This window comes from Patella vulgata, chromosome 3 (assembly GCF_932274485.2).
Source record: "Patella vulgata chromosome 3, xgPatVulg1.2, whole genome shotgun sequence".
NCBI lineage: Eukaryota > Metazoa > Mollusca > Gastropoda > Patellidae > Patella > Patella vulgata.
The window spans coordinates 46,476,665-46,500,681 of record NC_065881.2 but is presented as its reverse complement, the minus strand read 5'-3'; the positions used below and the strand labels follow the sequence as shown (position 1 = coordinate 46,500,681).

At 31.5% G+C, this 24,017-nt stretch overlaps 1 protein-coding gene across 2 annotated transcripts in view; it reads left to right on the top strand.

Moving 5' to 3' along the window:
* LOC126816348 (unconventional myosin-Va) overlaps positions 1 to 24,017 on the top strand; it is a 65,333-nt gene extending 41,316 nt beyond the window's left edge. For both annotated transcript variants that reach the window (XM_050542784.1, XM_050542783.1), the window contains 12 exons: positions 7,935 to 8,055; positions 12,461 to 12,538; positions 12,854 to 12,947; positions 14,212 to 14,361; positions 15,406 to 15,557; positions 16,798 to 16,887; positions 17,209 to 17,359; positions 18,131 to 18,264; positions 18,760 to 18,831; positions 19,058 to 19,143; positions 19,600 to 19,771; positions 20,838 to 24,017. In XM_050542784.1, the coding sequence (XP_050398741.1) occupies positions 7,935 to 8,055; positions 12,461 to 12,538; positions 12,854 to 12,947; positions 14,212 to 14,361; positions 15,406 to 15,557; positions 16,798 to 16,887; positions 17,209 to 17,359; positions 18,131 to 18,264; positions 18,760 to 18,831; positions 19,058 to 19,143; positions 19,600 to 19,771; positions 20,838 to 21,074 (1,537 nt within the window). In that variant the 3' untranslated portion in view covers positions 21,075 to 24,017. The remainder of the gene's footprint in view (positions 1 to 7,934; positions 8,056 to 12,460; positions 12,539 to 12,853; positions 12,948 to 14,211; positions 14,362 to 15,405; positions 15,558 to 16,797; positions 16,888 to 17,208; positions 17,360 to 18,130; positions 18,265 to 18,759; positions 18,832 to 19,057; positions 19,144 to 19,599; positions 19,772 to 20,837) is intronic.

Here is a 24,017-nt window from a genome sequence, read left to right as displayed (position 1 = left end):
CGGTTGTCGGACATAGGATTAGGATTTACCGGCATATCTTTCAGGGTCAATTTGTAGTTAACTGACAACACTCTTATACCTTGTTTCAATCCCTAAAAGTTGTACCCCAACAAAAGAAATTCGAAATCGACAGTTGTTTTATTTTACTGTGGTAACCTAAAATATCTCTCTGTTACTGACGTCACTTCGATAAACTATCCCTCAGATAAAAAAAAAGATGGGGTGTCAGTTTTTTTCTGATGTATTTATAGCCTTAACATTTATGTTGAAGATTTCACTATATTTACAACTATGAACAACTTTTCTGCTATTGATACTGTTTAAATTGGGCTAATCAGATTTTATTATTACTACCTTGACAAATTATGTTATTTTTCTCACTTTAAATAGTGTAACCCCAGGGATTAATTTTGCAATAGAGGTGAATTCTTGCTTTGTGACAGACTGTTAAAGATAACATCATATATGATTTATTGAGTTTCTGATTTTTATTTTTTATCTTTTAAGATTGAGTTGATTTGATGAAATAAAGTTAGAAATATGTTTTACATCAGACTCGATCAATCTGAACATATGTATAATAACTCTACGCTCGTCCCCCAGGCTAAATAACTTCAATACAATGAAAGCAGAGAAATTTTAAATTTAGTATTAGTAGACACCATTTATTTCACCTCATAAACTTTAATGGATTTAAGACTGGATTGTAACATAATTTGACTATATTGTCATCTTCAATGTTGAAAGCATACTAGGATAGAAAGCATAACTTTGGATACAGGTTTAGTGAAATATTTTTCAAATGGTTGCCAAGAATATGACATGGTAGGATTTGTATTGTTTAAATTTTGATTGGTAATGATCTGTTTCAAATATTGTGTTATTATAAAACCTTTTTGTGGTGACTCTGTATTATATCTGGGAATGAAAATTTTAAAACTTCGAGATGTTTTATTTACATTTTTATTGACAGTTCTTGAATATGACTTCCGTATTCCATCCTTGTTTTGTCAACCAATATTGATGTCTCCGCCTAGCTGTCACCACTGAACACATTCTATTCTTGGATCTGTAACTTGGCCCCAGTTTCTACTCTTGACTAGTATTACATATATACCAGTACCGTATTATAATTTAATTAAAAGGACTATAATGTGTGGGTGCATTATCAATGGCCAACCTAATTCTTATATGTACATTAGAATAGTGTCATTTTGTTCCTTTAAACAGACATAGGATAGTGTAACTTTACTGTTAGATTTTCGCACTACCTATATAAACCTTGGTACTATTCAACATGTCATCCTGAACAAACTTAACCTTATTGATCTTATAGATTGGCGTCAATCTTCACATCTTTTTGTTAAATCCACCTTTTTATTGGCTATCTGATATTTTGACCAGACAAATATTTTTTTTTGTTAGTCTCCTTGTGGGTCAGTTGACAACATTATTTTGGATATTCCTGATAGTCAATCTAGCTACAGAATATTTATGCTTTATTTATTTTATCATGCACTATTCTACTGGTACTCATTGGAATATGTGGATAAAATGTCATATTCAATTTCAGGACACCATGTGATAAGTCACATTTACACTACAAAAAAAATAAAATAACTGTCTGAAACTGGAACTGTTCCACAAAATTTTCAGTTGTATAAATGACTCGAACCATTCTCAGTCTTGACCAGAACTGAGACCACAAAGTAAGATGGTACTGGGATTGTGTACAGTTTAGTTTTAAGTTTTGGTAGGGTTAATGGAAATTTAGCTTGGCTCCGTTATTTCAGTACTTATCTTCGTGCTTTAACTATTCTGTGAAGAGCTCTGCGCATAACTCTGAGAATGGCCCTAGTACTGATAGTTTATATGGGTACAAATTACAACTGTTTGAATTTCATCACAGCCAGATACAGACCTTGTAGTTCATACTTTATAGAGATAAATAAGGCTATGTAGTATAGAGGTAAATAGGGCTATGTAGTAAGGATCAAACATGCAACCTTCTAGTCTGAAGGGATGTCATATCCATTTTAGATTAGAATAACTTACAATATGTAAAGTGCAATTCAAAATTCAAAATAAATCATTGATGTCAAGAAGAGCTGATGTTGAGAAACAAATGTTATTTGTGTTACGAGTAATTGTACACAGATCAATGTTCAAACATTCTTTCTCTGCAGAAATATACTTTTTTATGTTAACTTGGTTAGACATTTATATAAGTCAAACTTTTAGAAACTGACATTACTTGTGCCAGGGGTCAAACTTTCCGTGTCGCAAACTTAAGACATGTTAAAAATTTAAATCCCGACTGTCATATCAGTCTGTGGTTTTACGAACAGACTAGCTGACAGACAGCTTATGTTTGAATTGAACATCTTTCCTTCTAGTTTTAACGTGAAATGAGAAGGTTAAAGCCCCTAGCTAATGAGCAGAAACAAATATTGTATTGATATTGATCTTATCCGTCTTTAGTTATGCACGGAATGCACAACTTAAACACAGCTCTAATTCTTATTTAATACCCTTCTTTTTGCCATTGTTGACTAATCCGTTTGATTTCGGATAACAGATAATCTGGGTAGATAACTCTCATCTCTTTATCCTTCCTTCTCAAAGGCCTTTTCTTTCTCCAGCCGGTAGTAGAAAATAGCTGTGAGTTCTTGTTATTTATCACTCAAATATCTTATCAAGCATCACAACCAATTCAATAAGACTCTTCTGGGTAATAGTTTAGGGTGTCAACAGCTTTTGTTTTTATCAATATCTGACATCCCATTTGATCACTGTGAGTGTTACAGAAATAACAAGCTATAAGTTAGACCATGTCTCCACCTCAATCCCAAAATAAATAGATGACACATATTAATAACTGGTACATTTGTCTTTTGATAAACCATCAAGCTTGCTTATCTTTGCTTAACCTGATAGAAAATGTTCAAATGAATTATTCATTGTTAATGTTTGTTTATCCTGAACATCTACACTAAGTTTGAATGTTCTACCTCAGTTAGACTTGGTGTGTTTGAAAAAGTATTACCGATAGACGGATAGACAGACAGACGGACAGAAGAACAGATCAATTTTTATAGCGTGGGGGGTGGAAACTATTAAAATAACACATTGAGATAACTTGAAAGTTAAACATACATTATGCAAGAGCTAAATCTGTCTATTGCAGGTCTTTCTTTAGGCCTTAAATGTTATCTAAATTATTAATTAGAAATTAATTAACTTATCCAGACCATAATCAACTCTAGATGACATCGCTAGCATGCGATCTTAAGTGGATTGTGAGCCGATTTACTGCATAACTTTCCTTCTCGATTAAACGATTAAATGGATAATTGAGACTATGCTGTTTATCGTACTGACTTCTGTAATGATGACGGAGGCTAGGCAGAAATTTCATTCGCTTCGTTCTCGGTTCATAGTGGATCAATTTGAATGAAATTTTCAGCAAATTGCCTTTACTTTATCTAGTTTTTAATTATTATAATGAGAACTGCCAACTCGTTATCGAATCTCCCATAATGTATCTTTAATTAAAAGCTTGTATAAAATTTATTCCTTACAATGTTTAGTTAAATGGCTACGCTACTGTCAAGATAAATAGGCTAAATGTACATTTCTTAATATGAAAATAATATGTATGAGAAGAAATAGACCAAGATATAAAACATTATTCGACTACTTTATGTGACAGTTATATAGTACATGTAGGCCTGTATGATTAATAATACGTGTACAGTCAGTATTTACACTGATGAGCTACCCCAAATACAAGTGACATTTATAAATGTATAATGGTGATGTCTGTTATGATTGTAAAACTGCTAGGTAAGATGTCATGTTATTTACTATAAACATAGTACTAATACTAGCTTATACAACCTATTATGTAGAGACATTATGCTATGCACTGTCTGCCGAGAAGAATATTTCAAGCCCAGTTCTAGCATGTCAGGGTTAGTGTCCGTAGGGCTCACATTGAAATTTTGTCTAGTCATTTAGATTGTACAAAAAACCAATGTCCTGCATACAAAGATCTCTTTATCAGTTGGAATGGGGAGGGGAGAGAGAGACGGGAGAGAGAGAGACGTCAACTTGACACAAACTAGGTCATTTTGGTACTAACATATGGTTCCATTTTATTTCAATAATTTGCTTGTGCGTATGGGTCTTTAGCAGTGGGAGGAAACCGAAGGACCCGAAGAAAACCCACAAGGTTGGACAGGCACCCCTACTCCTTGTCACGTACAACCAGGGAATCGAAACAACTCCAGTTGAGTCAGTGACAGACCTTATGATATAATGTGCACACGCTAACCATTCGGCTTTCCAACCCCCTGGAACACAAAGAAGAGTATGCAGTAAAATCGTCCCCATTACATTGCACATGCAAACATAGAAATAAAGCTGTCTGAGATCAATTTTTTCTAGAATTTTTTGTTCTGTGTTTTTTACTATATTATTGTAAAGGAATTAGTTGCTTTTAAACAAGCCTGCATATTAAGTTTAGTTTGAACTTTTAACTAATAAATATTGTTATATTGTCATTGTGGATTGTTTGTAAACTTGACATTGTATGTATTTTAGTTAGGAGATATATTTACAGTTCGGAAGTGACATGGGATCACATGTACAATTAGAATATCTTCAAACTATCACATCCTTTCATCATTATAGCATTTATTTATAAAGAGAACTTCACACAGTCTATACTAATTGAAGATAAACAATCTGAGAACTAATGATCCATTTTATGTTTAAACCCTTCCTTTCACTTTTCGTTTGAAGGGATTTTAGCGTTGAAATATTGTTGTAGGATATGTTAGACAGGTCTACTTTGACCATTTAGATTTTGACCATTAAACCTCTAGAAAGTTTCATCACATTGAACTTCTAGAAAGTTGAAAAGTGCAACACAGGTAATATACAGTACCTTGTTAAATCCTGTTTTATATATATATATATATATATATATATATATATATATATATATATCAGAAAAAAAAGTATTTAGTATTGAGATTGCACTAACTGAAAGATATAAATACACGGCCTGTAGTATATTATTTTTTTGTTGAATGGCCTGGGGGTAGATTTTATTTGTTTATTATCCAAGCAAGAAGTAAAAAAACCTGTTGTAAAGTATTATATTCTAGTAGTAGTACTGTTCTACATCATTCTACTCTCTATAATCTTGACCTGAGGCAATAACCTAATACTTCATTTCTCATAACTCTTATATTTGTCTAGTTCAAAAAATGTCTTTTTACAAAGTTATTGTCAATACAACTCCTACAGTTCTGTGGAAGACTCAACGATATGTGTAGCTTTGCATCTGAACACTTGAAAACACACTTTTCATTAGACAATAAGTACCTGAGCTGTAAAGTACTGTTGTTACGGTCTCTATGGGTTGTTGTTGTATCTGTAAATCACATATCAATCTTGCCAACAAAACCTATCAAATCAGTGGTGCATTTCCTTTGCATCTCAGTATAATACACTTCAGACTGAAGACAGAGTTTCCCACACTGATCAGCAGGGAATATTTGCTAGGCCGCTACAATCACTGATCAGGATGACATCAATGCGACTTAATGAGTCTTAAATATTAACTTTTTTCCACCGACAAATTAAATTCTAAAACATTTTTTTTATGTATTAGAAAAATAAATAAAGACATTTGACGTATTTGTAGGTAAAAATCATTTCCTATTTAGTGTAAATGAGTATTAAAATGACTAAAAGGCAGCATTCTGCCCGAAACAGTAACGTCTTATATAAACAATGCATGCACCATTCAGCCAATGATTGATGCCACGTGCTGTGACGGCACATGTTAAAGGCAGTCGTCTTTTACAGAGAAATTAGAGAAGACTCGGAATTCTCTGTGAAACAGATTGAGAGTTTCCTACTCCCCCGCTGTAAAGAGTGCAGACAGAATAAAGATGCTAGATTATGTTTGAGATGAAAACAATAACAGGTGTGTCTATTCAGGTGTCAAATCTACAGACAAATAAGGATAGAATTATGTCTTCAATTTAAAGAATGTTTACTATGGCCACACTAAGTGTACCAGTTTGTTTATTTTGTTTAAATCGAAAATATTTTGGCATCAAAATATCTTTTTGCTCTATATATTCATGTGTTGCACTATATAAGGAGTTTTACGTCTGCCAGTATATGGAACAAACCACATGTATTGTTTAACAGTGTGACTGGGCTTTATTGTTTCATCAAAATTTGTCTTCAAATTTGTAGTTTAATTAAGGAGAGATAATTTGGATTGTGCAGATCAAGACTCATCCTCGGTTACCTAGTGTACTCATTCCGTTCTACTCCACTATACCCTGGGTTAATCTATGGGGGAGACATGTTTTCAAGTTATCCGCCCTTGATGATTGGGCTGTTTTTATTGACCAATCCCATAAATTGTTATTTGAAAAGGAAGTTTGCAAAGGGAAGTAACTCTCATTGGACAATCTTAGGAGTTGGCTTATTGTAAATGCGTAATTATTAACAATGTTAATGAAGACCATTCGTTCATATTATAATGTATTGTCATTAGTTTTATTTAGAATCGTTCCGGGAATTTTATGTCCACGTGATATCGTGATATCGTAGACAAGTTATTGTGAATCAAATTGCCAAGTATAAGCTCAATAATAATAAACATAACAGAATGACATATTTCAGACAAAGAACGAATAGTAATAATAATAACAAAAGTCAAACATATAGATGTTATACATACTTGAAATCAACAACACATACTACAGATTTTGATAATACAATTAGATATAAATAAATTATAAATATATACATTATTTACATAAATCATTCAGTAAATGTACATGAATATGGTTATCTACCCTTATAAAAACGAAGGCGAAACGATTGGTTTGTAAACTGTTTTCTGATTGGTTCGTAGACTGTAGCTACATTCTAGGCCAGGGCAGATAATTTGAAATCATGGAAACCCTATGGATTAACCCAGGGTATAGTGGAGTAGAACAGAATGAGTACACTGGGTAACCGAGGATGATCGAGACTATCGCTAGATACAAAATGAAGAACTTTAGACACACCATCTAGCATATTCCTGTAAGGGTTCATATTCTGTTCTCATGATGTAAATCAGTTAGAGGTATACTTGATGCCCAGAGATTAAGAAATGTCTGTAAAGAGTAAGCATACACCTATCAGGCATGGCACTCTACTCACCACTACTACAATACAAGTCGCACGTTTTATTAAAAGTATGTTGTCTTTTTCTAATGTAGCCAAGTTTATTTTAAACCAACTTGATGCAATAAGACTACAATCCTTGCTTTACTCACCGGTAAAACACTACTACTGGTTGAAAGTGTTTGTATTAAATAAATGTGTGATTAAAACAATAAGATTATTAGTTTGAGGTACTAGTAGGAGTGGGGGATGAATCTTGTCACATTGGCAAATATTATTTTTTGAAGGAAATAGGTAAAGTAAATGTATTTAATGATGATTGATGTATGTGTGCGATAAAAACATTTTCACGTATAAATTAAAACAATGCTAAAATGTCTTTGAAAAAAAGACTATGACATAATCACTGATATAGGCTAGTTCACATCCTGAAACTCTGTTTCATATAATTATAAGCTAATGCTTATAATATATCTGTTGGTCAGCCATGAGACAACCAAAATTTCAGGAGTTTTCTGCTAGGAGTTGTCATAGATTTTCAGTTTGGTAATCAAATTGTTCAACAGATATTTTTTCTTTTTGGACGGTTTAGTTATAGGGCTTCATTGTAACAGCTTCTGGAACCATCTTGACCCCCACCTCTTACAGTTAGATTTCAGTGTAGTAACATTTTCCAGTCTAAGTATAATAGTTTATCATTGAGATTCTTTATTTGTATTTGATTTCAGGTTACTTCAGTCACAATTAGAAAAAACTGAAAAAGAGGCGAAAAAAATCCAAGAAGAATTAAAAGCAGAAATAAAGGAACTTAGAAAAGATAATGAACGTCAACAGAAACTTATTGGACAGGTAAGGGTGAAATTATTTTATACCTACATTATAATATACTGGTACAACCCATTTGTCTGCTGCCTGAAATATTACATTCAACAAAATCTAATGAGTCTGGCTTTCAACCATAATATGCATACACTGCATACCGTGCTTGTAATTTGTACTCTAAATAATTGGAGAAAATAAAGAATATATTTGGTCTTTAATTTAGTGTTATTTAAGACCAAAAAAGTATATTTTCACACAGTATGCCAACACAAAGATTTGTGGTGAACAAACATTAAAATTTAAAGTATAACTGTAAGCACAAATTGCAAAGTTCTGAGGTAGCATGCATGCACAAATAATAGAGTTGTAGAGTTGAATATTCAATTTACAGTATGTAAGTCCTACTTGTGCTATGTGAAACAGGGTCACTCAGGGCATTTGATAAACTTTGCATGCTGATTGCAGCCTGCTTGAAATTAAAATTATTTCAAGCATGACATATTGCATTTATCTAGTAAAGATGTTCTTTGCCCCTGAGTCTGTATAAATTCTGAGAGAGAAGTTTTTATACGCCCACATTTTCATGTGGACGTATATTGTTTTCGCCCCTGTCCGTCCGTCCACAATTGTTTGTGGACACTCTACAGGTCACAATTTTTATCCGATTTCAACGAAACTTGAAATATAAGTTTATCTCCCTAAGATCCCTTTTCCTTTCGTTATTGGCATGTATCGGGCCGTAAATTCTTGGATTATGGCCCCTGATTGTATGAAAATTCGTGTTTTTATACGCCCACATTGAAATGTGGTCGTATATTGTCGCCGCCCCCGTCTGGCGGTCCGGCGTCCACAATTGCTTGTGGACGCTCTAGAGGCTAAAGTTAATATCCGATTGACTTTAAATTTATACACAGTGTTTAAGGTCATGAGACGAAGAGGCCTATCTTGTGGACACTCTTGAGTCTATTTAAAGTTAATAACCCATTGACTTTGAATTTATACACAGTGTTTAAGGTCATGAGACAAAGAAGTTTATTCATTTTCAGCGATTTTCGATAATTACTGCCAGAGTTATGGCCCTTGATCACTTCAAAAATTCTTATAAATGCTCTAGAGGCTAAAGTTAATATCCGATTGACTTTAAATTGATACAGAATGTTTGAAATCATGAGACGAAGAATCATTGATTTTCAACGATTTCCGATAATTACTGCCAAAGTTATGGCCCTTGATCACTTTGAAAAATCTTGTGACCCTCTAGAAGCTAAAGTTATCATCCGATTGACTTCAGATTCATACACAGAGTTTAAGGTCTTGAGACGAACAAGTATAATGATTTTCAATGAATTTTTATGACTTGAACAGCTAAATCCATGATGTTAAAAGTTTCCTATACTAAACGTTAGCATGGGGCAAAACTTTATAAAAACCAAACAAATTCTAATGGTTTTCTGATAATTACTTAATGAGTTGTTACTCTTAATCAGATTTTAATGTATTATAAATGTTTCATTACCGAAAAAAGTAAAAATATGTGACAACTCTTGTTGACTGCCCGGACGATTTAGCTGCTGTGGGCGTATGTTTCGTTGCCTGGCAACCTATCTTTAGCTTATGGACCCTATAGAGGTCACAATTTTTATCTGATTTTGTTGAAATTTGAAATGTAAGTTTATAACCCAAAGATCTTGGTTCCTTTTGATATTTGCGCATATCGGACCGTAACTTCCTGAATTATGGCCCCTGATTGTACGAAAAATCCCATTCTTTTTAGCTTGTGGATCCTATAGAGGTCACAATTTTATTCCGATTTAAAAAAAACTTTTGAATATATCACATTACACCTTAATGACAGTTGAGTTTGAATTTCGAACCAAAACTGCCTGACAAAATGGCCGCCCCTCATTTGCAAACAGTGTAAAAGGTATATCAAGGTTGTGGACCCTCTAGAGCTCACAATTTTGATGAAACTTGAAATACCTGTTTATAACCCAAAGATCTTGCTTCCTTTCGATATTTGCGCATTTGTATGAAAAATCGCGTTTTTAGCTTGTGGTCCCTCTAGAGGTCACAATTATTATCGGATATAAAATTATTATCTGATTTACAAAAACGTTCCAATATATCACCGTTACACCGTAATGTTGATTGAGTTCTAATTTCGTGAAAATCGGACCAAAACTGTCCCACAAAATGGCTGCCCCTCGTTTGCAAATAGTGTAAACATCTAGTATACAAACGTTGTGGACCCTCTAGAGGTCACAATTTTGATCCGATTTTGATGAGACTTAAATTACATGTTTATAACCCACAGATCTTGGTTCATTTTGATATTTGTGCATATCAGATCGTAACTTCCTGAATTATGGCCATTGATTGTACAAAATTTAGAGGTCACAATTTTTATCTGATTTAAAAAAAAATAATGTGTGAATATATCACCATTACACACTAAGATCTTGGTTCCTTTTGATAATCGTGCATATCTGAATGTAACTTCCTGGACTATGGCCCCAGATTGTTCGTAAAATCGCATTTTTAGCTTGCAGATTCTCTAGAGGTCACAATTTTTTTTCCGATTTTAAAACCGTTTAAATATATCACCATTCCACCATAATGAAGGCTGAATTCGAATTTCAGGAAAATTGAAATGAAACTTCCCTGCAAAATGGCCTATCTTTGTACGCAAAATGTGTAAAAGTATGTAATACGAAGGTTGTGGACCCTCTAGAGGTCACAATTTTTATATGATTTTGATGAAAACTTGAAATGTATGTTCATAACCCAAAGATCTCGGTTCCTTTCGATTATGGCCCCAGATTGTACAAAAAATCACATTATTTTTTTAGCTCGTTCTCTGTCAATCTCTTGCAAAATGTGGATATATCTTGCATGGCAATCGCTTGTTTACTTTATATAATATTATAGAATTACATAGTATTTTCATCTTTGTTTCTGGCAGCTAAATGATGTGACAGTAGTACGTAGTTATAGCATGCTACATTTCTCTCTCTTTCGTTTTGGGATTGGACATTCTTCAACAATTTGCATGTTGTCTACATTTCTAAAATTTAAATTAAAAATTAATTCTAATTGTGTTTTGCTAGTAACCGTGTTAACAGGAACATGGATTTGGAGGGGACGGTAATAAAATAATGATTTGATTTGTATAATTTGTAAATGAAATTGAGTATTTAATTTGCATGTTTTTTTTCTGGATTTTTCTATAATTAACAAGTCACATGAATGTTGCATTGATACATTTTAAATTGAAGAACTTGTGGCGAAGTTGTTAATAAAACATGTCCTAAAAAATATATAAATATGGTTGGCATGTTAATTAAAGATGGGTGTGGGACAATTCGTCTCCTGACAACTTGTCCCCTGACAACTCTCCTAGGACTATTCATCCCCTAATTGTGATCAACAACTAATCCTAAAGAAATTGAAGAAGTTGAAACTAACTGATGTCTGGTCTACATTGTTTTATCATACACAATAATGCATATTGATTTTAGTCAAGTGCAGTATTGACAATGGACAATACCCATAGTGAAGGGATAAATAGATTCTCTAACTCACAAAAGGTGTCACTGACCATAGCTGATTAATACATGCTTATCAATTAGCCCGAAAAAAATTCAGGAACCATTAAGTTAAGGCCTAGATTTAATACTAAATCTAAAACGAAGTAAAACTAGCATCAAAACTGAGATTTAGAATAAAAAGTAAAGATTAATTCAATTTTTGATAATGGAACTACCAGTATTGTTGTTCAGGGACAAACTGTCCTAGGGGATGAATTGTCTGGGGACAATTGGCCCTAGGGGACGAATAGTCCTGATGCGAATTGTTCGGGGACGAATTGTCCTCAGGGACGAGTTGTCTGGGGACCAGGGACGAATTGTCCTAGAGCCATTAAAGATACATTATGGGAGATTAGATAAAGAGCTGGCAGTTCTCACTATAATAGTTAAAAACTAGATAATGTAAAGGGAATTTGCTGAAAATATCAGTCAGTTTGATCCACTCTGAACCAAGATTTTAGCGATTGTCTTTTGGCGCTTAGCCTCGATCATCATTATTAAAGTCAGTACGATAAAAATACAGTCTCGATTATCCATTTCATGATTAAATCATGAATGAAAGTTGAGCAGCAAATTGAATCCTAATCCAGTAAATATAGCAGGCTAGCGTTGACATCGAGAGTTGATTATGGACTGGATAAGTTAATTAATGTCTAATTAATAATTTAGATAACATTTCAGGCCTAAAGAAAGACCTGCAATAGGCATATTTAGCTCTTGCCTAATGTGTGTTTAAACTATTTATAATCTATAATTATGAATGTTAACCTAAGGTTAATGCATTGAAAATAGATTATTTGCTTGTTTAGGTTGACTACTGATAATTTGAAATTTGTATCTTTCAGAATCTGTCTTTGGGTCCAGAAGCTAAGATTGAAGCAACTATGCAACATGAAATCACCAGATTGACTTCAGAAAACTTGGTAAGATTTTAAAATAATTACTTGATCATAAGAACTAGGTACCATTAAATTGTTGGATGAACTTATTAGTCAGTGTACGAAAGGTAAATTTCAGTGTTTCAAATTGCTAATTTGACTGAAAACTCTGTGTTAAAAATCTGATATTCTGTAAATGCATTGATTATCATAAAGAGTCATTACTGACAAAATGTGGAGGGAGATGCTTACTTGTGTCAATCTTCTTTCTACAATAGAAATTAGAAACTTGATTATTGTGACAGTAAACTAATTTTTAATCCAGATTAGTGAAGAATGAAAATTTCTTTTTATTTTTAGGATCTTAGGGAAGAAATAGATAAACATACCACTCAGATACGTATGCTGAAGAAGATGGTGAAAGTTTATTCTAAAAAATTACAAGCTGGTGAAGGTAAGAACATATAGCAAACTGTTTTTTTCACATATTAACAATGTTAAAACCATTAACATACTGACAGAGAACATTGATCATATTTCACATCTTAGGAATAAATCGATAACTATATACATACAGTGAAAATGAGTTCAAAATTATCTTCTGAAATTATAGAAATTTGGTTTAACATAAAATACCAAATATTAGGTACCCAGTTATAACTATTCAACAATCTTAAATAGTCCTACATGTATATTAACTTCATAAGAAACCTACTGCAGGCGACATATAATATATTTCCCTCTTTATCATGTGCTATTATCCAGGACCTTTACAACGTTCATTTACATTTGACTCAACCTGTTCATTGAGTCCTACTACGGGTAAGATAGTGTTATTCTTTACACCAGATATTATGCTATGTTTTAAATATCAAATTAACTTTATACAAATAGATAGATGGGTAATAGAATTATGAAACAATTGTAAGAATAGAGCAATAACTTCTGGGTGTTTAGAATAACTTATGCACTGCAAGTTCTGATTTCTAAGATTGAGTTAATAATTTGTATGATTAAAGCATGTCTTGTTATCAGTAACTTCCATCAACGTGTAGCTAATTTTTGTAATGTAGAATTGTTATAACCCTTGTGAAAAAAACAAATAGTACACCTTCAAAACAAAGTATGTGTGCGAAATGTGACACTTCTTATAAAAAAATTATGTATTCCTTAAATTGATAGTTCACTTCTTTTCTTTTCTATGTCCCCCCCCCCCCCTAAAAATGTCCACTTAAAATTAAATATTTATGTCTTTCATATTTAAATTGATTTGTGAATGATAGTAATAGTATTATTGTTTTATTTAGATAGGTATATGTTATTTAGTTATGTAGATAAACTTTACTTTAAGCATCCTCTTCTTAAGACTCTTTGTTTCAGTTTACAATTTCACAAGCAATCAAATACATAAAACTCCTGACTGGACAAGATTTTATGAATTTTAGAAATGAAATAAAGACTCACAAGGTTTCAGATACTGGTTGTGACAAATGAATAATTTGTTAATCTTTAATTTATGAGAATATGTCCTTAGTAATGCTGATTATATTGTAGTACCAGTTGGAGGTATTATTGGATACAGTTAGCCTTGTGTTCTAATGATTTTAACAGGTTGAATGGAGAAAATATTAAATCACACCTATAAATTCAAAGATGGAACAATTTGTAACCCAAATAAGTCTCAACATTTATTTGAATATGTATACATTATTTTACAGCTGCTGAAATACAAGCTGAATTAGAAAGAGCTGAAAGTATAGATAGTAATGGTTCCCTAGCAACAGTCAAACAAAAAGAAAGAGCATTTATGGGAATGTTAGAGTTGAAGAAAGAAGATGAAGGCACTCTCGTCAAAAATCTTATTTTAGGTATATTTTTATATTACATCAAACTATAGATTTCAAAGCTTTTTGATGTTTCATCTAAATATATGTATGTTTCTAAATAAGTTTAGAAAGATTCCTTTTTTATACGCCCACATTGAAATGTGGTCGTATATTGTCGTCGCCCCCGTCCGTCCGTCCGTCCAACGGTCTGGCGTCCACAATTGCTTGTGGACGCTCTAGAGGCTAAAGTTAATATCCGATTGACTTTAAATTTATATACAGTGTTTAAGGCCATGAGATGAAGAATCCTATTGATTTTCAGCAATTTACGATAATTACTGCCAGAGTTATGGCCCTTGATCACTTCAAAAAATCTTGTGGACGCTCTAGAGTCTAAAGTTAATATCTGATTGACTTAAAATTTATACACAGTGTTTAAGGTCATGAGACGAAGAAGTCTATTCATTTTCAGTGATTTTCGATAATTACTGCCAGAGTTATGGCCCTTGATCACTTCAAAAAACCTTGTGGATGCTCTAAAGGCTAAAGTTAATATCTGATTGACTTTAAATTTATACACTGTTTGAGGTCACGAGGCGAAGAATCCTATTGATTTTCAAAGATTTCTGATAATTAATGCCAAAGTTATGGCCCTTGATCACTTTGAAAAATCTTGTGGACGCTCTAGAGGCCAAAGTTAATATCCGATTGACTGCAGATTAATACACAGAGTTGAAGATCTTTAGACGAACAAGTATATTGATTTTCAATGAATTTTTATGACTTGGAACAGCTAAATTCATGATACTGTATTAAAAGTTTTGTATACAAAACGTTAGCATGGGGCAGAACTTTATAAAAACCAAACAAATTCTAATGGTTTTCTGAGTTGTTGCTCTTAATCAGATTTTAGTGTATTATAAATGTTTCATTACCAAAAAAAGTAAAAATATGCGACAACTCTTATTGACTGCCCGGACGATTTAGCTGCTGTGGGCGTATGTTTCGTTGCCTGGCAACCTATCTTTTTTGTATGTCTCGCAAAAATATCATGACTGATTATGTATGAACTCTATTTATTTACAGATTTGAAACCTAAAGTTGCTGCTGGGTTAATACCTGGTCTTCCTGCTTATGTATTATTTATGATAGTTCGACAGACTGATTTTACAAATGATGATGAGAAAGTTCGAGGACTTCTCACTAACACTATCAATGGTATAAAAAAAGTTGTCAAGGTATGAAATATTTGATACCTCTCTGTCTAGTATTCACTGACTATTTACTTGTAAACACCTGATCCTCATTTGATAGTACAATCATTCATTGGCTATTTACTTATAATCACCGGATCCTCATTTGATAGTACAATTATTCACTAACTATTTACTTATAATCACCTGATGATTAAAGTTACTGATCATCTTTTGAGGGATTTTGAATCCCTTGTAGTTGTAAATTGCAATACTTTGAAATTTGAACTCTAAAAGGGATATCTCCAAAAGTACTTAAATTTGGTTTAGGATTTACAAAGATATGATGAATTTAAATTTGTCAACATTTAGTATGGTCTGCAGACGATATAAGGCAGTCAAAACACACCTGTGCCACCTATATTTTAGAATAATTTAATGACTCATCGGAACGAAGACAATGTAATATTTTCGACCAGTCATGCCCAAATTTTCATCGATGGTTAGATTCAAATCAACTGTTTCCAATTCATGTTAGTTCAAACACAAACAGAAATTTTAATTTAATATTTGAATAAAATAAATCAAGAATTTTATTGGATATTTTAAATAGACTGTGATAATAAATGACATCATGAGGGTCTAAACGGTGGTTGTTCATTTTATACACTATCTCTTCGCACAGTTAAACAGGTAGTCAGGAATGACTCTTTGAGAAGATGCATGTAATGATGTTTATCACCCAATAATACATTCTACAGTAGATATCGCTTGTGTGATAAATTTCATAATCTACTGCGATATCTCCTTAGATATCATTTCACATGAATTTGATTGGTCAGTTAAAAAGGAACTACTTTTTATTTTCAAAGAACAGTTCATTTTTTATTAAAATTAACTTCTTTTTTTATTAAAAATCAACTATTTTTATTTCATTGACCTTGATGGAAACACTGGGTCAATATAAAGGACTTTGCAATGGTTGATTTGCTGTCAAAAAATGATGTATCACTATAATGTAATCAGGTTCAGTAAAAGTGAAATCTATAGCAAAGAATTATATTTATTTTTTGTGCATGTAAGAAAGAATTGGGTGATAAATAAAATCTCCTACTCGTCTTTTTAGATATCCAAAAATATCAACACTCATCAATAAAGTAAAAAAAAAAAAATCTTGGAAGAGCCTTGTGTTTTTTACTTTATCGACTTGTGTTGATATTTTTTGATATCAAAAATACACGAGTAGGAGATTCTCTATATAATTATTGTTTGATTGTTATTACAGAGACACAATGATGATTTAGAAAGGATAACTCTATGGTTAGCTAATACATGTCGTCTGCTTCATACATTAAAACAATATAGTGGAGAAAAGGTAAGACGTTCAATATATTCTCTCATGCCAGAAGCCATATATTCCTCAAGCTGTGATAATGAGCAATATCATTAGCTTAAATGTATATACCATTGCTATATTATTTCAATATTGTTCATTTGGACTGTAAGAAACTTTTTGAATTTTTCAATTGCAAAATGCAGAGTTAACCTCCCATGATACACAACAATTTTTGAAAATTTGATTATCTTTCTCATTGTGGCACAAGATTTTAAAAGATGGAGTGCATGATTGTGCTGCTGATTGGTATGTTTATTGATAATTTGTTCTTCTCTAATGTATCTTCTTTATTTTTAACAGGCATTCCAAACAGAAAATACCCCCAAACAGAATGAACAATGTCTACGTAATTTTGATCTGTCAGAATATCGGCAAGTTTTCAGTGATTTAGCTGTTTGGATATATCAAGGTTTATTAAAACGAATGGAAGAACTTATACAACCGAGTATAGGTCAGTTTAATTCTTAACAGATGATAGTGACACGAAAGAAGTTTGTGTAACACTTCATAGTTGTATGAAATAAATTTATATCTAACAAAATCTGAATTGCTCTTAATCAATTCTTTCTTAAAAATCATATTTTTAAGAAAATTAATTTAAAGAGGTAATTAATACTGGATTAATTTTTAGCAATCCTAAGTTAAACTTGTAACGTATACATATTTCAAGTTTAAATTGATTTTTAAGAATCCTAATTTTTTAGTTGTAACTAATACTGATTTTAAATTAGAATTGATTTTAAGAGATAAAGTGTTCAAGAATGAAGCAGGTTACAATTATTATTAAATGCCTTCTGAAATTCTACACAAAAAACGATGTGTTGTTTGGCTGACGTACATATCTGGGTCTCTGAAGCTTGAACTGTCGTGGAGGCACTTTACAACCAGCATCATGGCCTGACACAAGAAAAAACAAAATTAATACAAAACCATACACTAGTCCAAATCTGGAACTAATTGCATAGGTTGAGATTCTACCTGTGATATGACAAGGACACCCATATTTGATTACTAACAGTTCCTACACTAAATTTGTTTCTTAGGACCTGAAGTTAAAGCTTCATTAGTTTTGTAGTAAGTCTGTCCAGGCCTGTGGTATTGTTGATAAAATGTGTTTATACAAAATGTGGAAAACTATGTTCAAATAGATCAGTATAATGACATCTTCATTCATGCAAATTGCTAGTGTGGTGTATACATTTGTTATTGTTGTTATTTATAGTACCAGCTATATTAGAACATGAAGCTATATCAGGTTTAAATGCTAGTAAACCATCAGGTTTAAGAGGTCGAGCATCAAGTAATGCAAGAGAATTGGATGGAAATGATTATACCTTAGATTCATTAATGAAAGCGGTAAATATTATTATCATAATTTATTATTACAAGAGTTATATATACCCCCTTCCACTTAATAGTAAGTGTTCAATGATGCTTTACAATTGTTAAATAAAACCATGGATCAGATCACAAGAGAAGAAGAATATTGTAACAAAATATTATATTATTACAGCAAAATCAGAAATATATCCTCAATGAAAATAATACAAATGTAGACAACAAATCATAAATGTGAAAATTAAGGATCAGTGGTAGTCGAGGAAATGGACTTGAGAATGTCTCAGATTGGAATCCTGGCATGAACCCAGGAAAGCTTTGGGACTAAACTCTCCTGCCTTGCATTGTAAAAGTAGACATAGAAATAAAACGGACCATATGACAAGACCTTAAAACCCCATTCCATTCTATTTCAAAATTTATGTATATGATTACTAATGATTTATTGCATACCTTTGAATACATTGATATCACAAACTGTATCATTGACATATTGTGTTTTATATATTGTAGTTAAATAATTATATGAGAATAGTAACACAACATGCAGTAGATCCAGAACTAGCTAAACAAATATTTAGACAGGTACGACATTATTCTTTAAAATTCATAGTATCCATAATATATCCCTTTAGCCATGGTGGCTCAGTTAACAAAGAGCTGGCTCAATAACCAGGAGGTAATAGGTTCGATCCCAATGATGGCGGAGAAAGCCCCTCTGGATTGATTTAACTGTGAAAAACTTGCACCCCAAACTAGTCCTTGTCATTTGTAAAACTGAATGTTAAGATAATATGCATTTATTTTTCAGGTGTTTTATTATATTTGTGCTGGATCATTAAATAATTTATTATTAAGAAAAGATATGTGTAACTGGTCTAAAGGCATGCAAATTCGGTAAGTCTTCTTGAAGATATTATTTATTTTGATGAGGTATATATTTAATTAATTGAATTTGAGGGGTACTGTAGTTCTTATATAAAATCAATCTTAATAGGCTTTTAAACCGTTATTTCAGATATGGCATTTTTACCAATTTTGAGGACTTTTTTTTTAAATTCCTCCAATACTCAAAAGTGATAATTTATCAGAAGTGCACAAAATTTGCTTGGATTGGTTGGAGTGCAGGTTTCACTTCGTTTGTGTCCGGAATTTTAATTACTATTTCTTGAAAATTCTTGTTCCAGATTGCTTGAATACATAATTTAGTTTTATGCAGAGTTGCATTTTTTTTACCATTTTCCAAACGATTCATTTAGTCAGAGCTGATCATAATTAATCAAATCTTAAACTTGTTTTTACATTTTGCCCTTGTTTATGTACATATTTGATAATATATTTTGTATATTTTAGGTATAATTTAAGTCATCTAGAACAATGGTTACGTGATAATAAACTACATGAATCTGGAGCTATAATAGCTTTAGACCCCATTATTCAGGCATCCCAGTTATTACAAGCTCGTAAAACAGATTCGGATGTAGAAAGTATCAGTGATATGTGTTCAAAACTAACTAACGCTCAGGTAATTCATCTGATTGCTTACATTTTTTGTTTATTTTCATAATGAAGTTATCTTTAATATTTATACTCTTGGTAATTCTTATTATATATATGTGCTATGTATTGCAATTCAGGTGCCATGATACGATTCATATCACGATTCAGAACCAGGTCAATATTTATCAAGAAAACAACAGGATAAATGAATAATTGATATTTTTAGTCCTGCCAATGTCAAAGAAATAAAACTGTTTTATATCATGATATTGATATGGATCAAAATAGGGACCAAAACAATTTAGCTGTGTGTAGCTATGGATAATGTGTGACATGTATAATGAAGAGTGACAAAAAACAACAAACATAAAAAAAAGCATTGCGATACATTCATTCAGTGTCTTGCGAAACATCGATTCAACAATATATATTATGCCAGCACTAGTATATATAATTATTGTCGTCGCCCCCGTCCGTCCGGCGTCCACAAATGCTCGAGTTATGGCCCTTGATCACTTCAAAAATTCTTGTGGGCACTCTATAGGCTAAAGTTAATATCCAATTGACTTTAAATTTATACACAGTGTTTAAGGTCATGTGACGAAGAAGCCTTTTGATTTTCAACGATATCCGATAACTAGGGTCAGAGTTATGACCCTTGATCACTTTGAAATATCTTGTGATGCTCTCTAGAGGCTTATGTTATCATCCGATTGACTTCAGATTGATACATAGAGTTGAAACGAACAAGTATATTGATTTTCAATGAATTTTGATAACTTGAACAGCTAAATCCATGATATTCAATGTTTCGTATGCTAAACGTAAGCATGGGGCAGAACTTTATAAAAACCAAACAAATTCTAATGATTTTCTGATAATTACTTAATGAGTTGTTACTCTTTATCAGATTTTAGTGTATTATAAATGTTTCATTACTGAAAAAAGTAAAAATATGCGACGACTCTTGTTGACTGTCCGGACGATTTAGCTGCTGTGGACGCTGCTGTGGACGTATGTTTCGTTGCCTGGCAACCTATCTTTTTATCATAACTTTGAAATACTATAACTTTGAAATGCTTCTTTTGTAGATTGTAAAAATATTAAACCTGTATACACCTGTAGATGAGTTTGAAGAGCGAGTACCAATATCATTTATACGTAAAATACAAGAAAAACTGAAAAGTCGTGATGATACTAATAATACTTTATTAATGGACACAAAATATTCCTACCCTGTGACCTTTCCATTTAATCCTTCAAATATTCAACTGGAATCCATTGAAGTTCCTGATGTTCTACATCTATCTATGTTAAAGAAAGTTTAATCATAGTTTATTTTACATCTAGCTACCAGATGTCAATACAGGAGTATTTACTTAAAATTCGATGAAGCTAAACCTCTTTGAGTTATGTCAAACTATGGTATTAAATTGGGTTGATCTTGTGTGATATATTGATTAGTGATTGTGCAAGCTGTGTACTGTGTATTTTTGGCTTGTATGATAGCAGCAAACAAAATCAGTTACATCTTAACACTAAATTTTCAACAAAGACACATAACTTATCAACATATAAGATCTTATGAAACTGAAAATTTTCTTTTGGACTTGTTTGACCCAAATCAAAGAGGGCTATTCATTTTAAGGCATTCATGTAAATTAGTAGAAAATGCTCACTATGCTTCTATTAATGTGTAGTAATCATAAGCAATGATTTCATTAATTAAATTAGATTAACACTACATGAAGTCTCTACTGAATTCACCTGTACACAAATATAATATATTAAGTTGGTTAAAAGAATGAATGAAAAGCAATGTTCATATATTTATTAGTCAACAGAGAATGTGTAGTTATTGGATTAACTAATGGTTGTAGATAGTATATTATATAGATTGTTATTGTATAGATCTATTTGTTAAAATAGATATAAAATAAACTGTCCGTTATCTCCTTAATTAATCTAATATTAATAAACAACGACACCTTGTCATGATTTATACTTGTTACTGTTAATTTTAAAACATTGTTATATGATTACAAATACTATATACAGACAGTCCATAAGGTTACTGATCAAATATCACCTGTATTTACTTATGGCCCGTTTCATACTTGTTTCTTTAGCAGTAAATTTTAGTTTCTGTTGCTAATTAAATGGTGCAAATACAGGAAAAATGAAAGATAAAGCATTTTTAAGTTAATGCCAAAAAAGGTATTTTCACTCAGGTATTGATAGCGTGAACATACAACTTGTCTCTTTTTAATGTTAGTCAATCAAAAACCACATTAAAGATTTGTTGAACTACATTTTATATACTTTATCCATTTGTCTTTTACTATTTTTAAACATTTCCACAGTTGGCATCATCATTCCCACCAATTATTTTATTCACCTACTGGTATTACCATAGAGGCAAGCTCTCTCTTTAATCTATAATAACAATGTGTCTCAATTTAATGATCATGACTTAATATCCATTGAAGCTTCATCACTTATTACTTGTAACAGTATATTTCATATAATCATATTTAATTATTATATATAATTATTGCTTTTTCACCTAAATTAGTCAATTTAAGTTATGTCTTTGAGTTTGTGTAAAAGAATCTGTGATACAAAGATAAATTTATTAAATATATGATATACCACACTGGTTTCAACTTTTTATATACTATTTTTGAATTTATACAGATTTCTCATTTTCTGTCATATGCAATGTCAACAAATTTGAAATAAGCCATTCTTTAATTACTTGAATTAAGCAGAATTGTAGTGGAATGACCTTGAGAATTGTTGTTCAAAAAATAGTTTTCAATTGGACAAAACAGAAATGTTGAATTATATTGCAAAATTTGAAAGAAAATGGTCAATTCATTACTAACATACAGAGATTTTAAATTCAATTTACAACTAACACAAATTTTGCAGTAATTTTCAAGCATATTGGCAAAGGTTCATGCAAAATACTTAGCTCTGTGTGGAAAACATAGATTACAAAAATTGGTAAGTCTCAGATTACTGTGAATGTGACATTATGCAAGATTAATTACATGTACCTGGGTTCTTGGCAAAAGAGATAATTCCCTTAAGAAATGTTTAGAAACTTATATTTTCTTCCTATGCTGTGCATTCCATGTTTCATGTTGGTGTATTACAATTCGGTTGTGATATTCAATGTTATGTATGTTGTCATTCCTGTGTAAAGTGCTATGTTAGAGCTTGCCCTGTGATTACAATCAAAATGTTTTTATTTACAGTACTACTCTGTACCTATTCCATATTATTATATTTATAAATAAACTTATTTCTTCAATTATAGAGAGATTTTTATATATTGCTATATATACATGGAAACTACTTAATCTCTTGCCATCCCCAGAGATGGACAGCCACATACCTAATTAACAAAAATTAAATTTGGATGAAAAAAAAGGTAGATCTAGTCTCATGGGAAACAAGTATATTTATGTACTGGTTTTGCTGTAAATTGACGTGCTAACTATCTTAAACTTCTATTATTGAGTGGACAATTCAGCTATTATAAAACCACATAAAATGAAACTAGTTATATCATGTTTCCATCCATCTCCCGCCTTTTGTTTATTTATAAGTTTTCTGTGACAAAAGATTATCTGTTATTTTTTTTGTTTCTTTGATAATTTATTGATTAACTATAACTATACTGACATTTTTCCTAACATTCTTTGAAAAGAAACTAACCAAGAAATATTTATGCAAGATTATTTCGGTGGCGTTTTGTGAATATAAAAGATGATAGCTTTAAAATAATATCCTATTTTTAAAGAAATGTTATTTATTTGTTAATATTTCCTTTGTAAGTGTATTATTATATATAAGAATTTTATTTATGAAACTTTATTTTTTACAAGGTACAAATTGTTTTTGTAAAAAATTTATTTCAATTGTATACTTCTTTCAAGAATAATGTTTTCAATAAATGTTCCTATTACTAAATGATGATTATTATGAATTATACATACTGAATGTATTTATTTAGAAAATAAATCATGTTTGAAAAGAGTGAAAGTTAATCAAAAATATTTGATTAAAATATTTTAAATCGATGTCATTCCTTTAATGGAAAACAGTGTTAAATTGTTATTATTATTATTTGTTTAGTAATCAGCACGTCCTTATATATATATATTTAGATATAATATTGTTGATATTCGGCAATTGATGGTAAATGTTGCAATTTCTATTGTAGCAGTTTATATATGGCTATAAATATAAATTGAAACTTA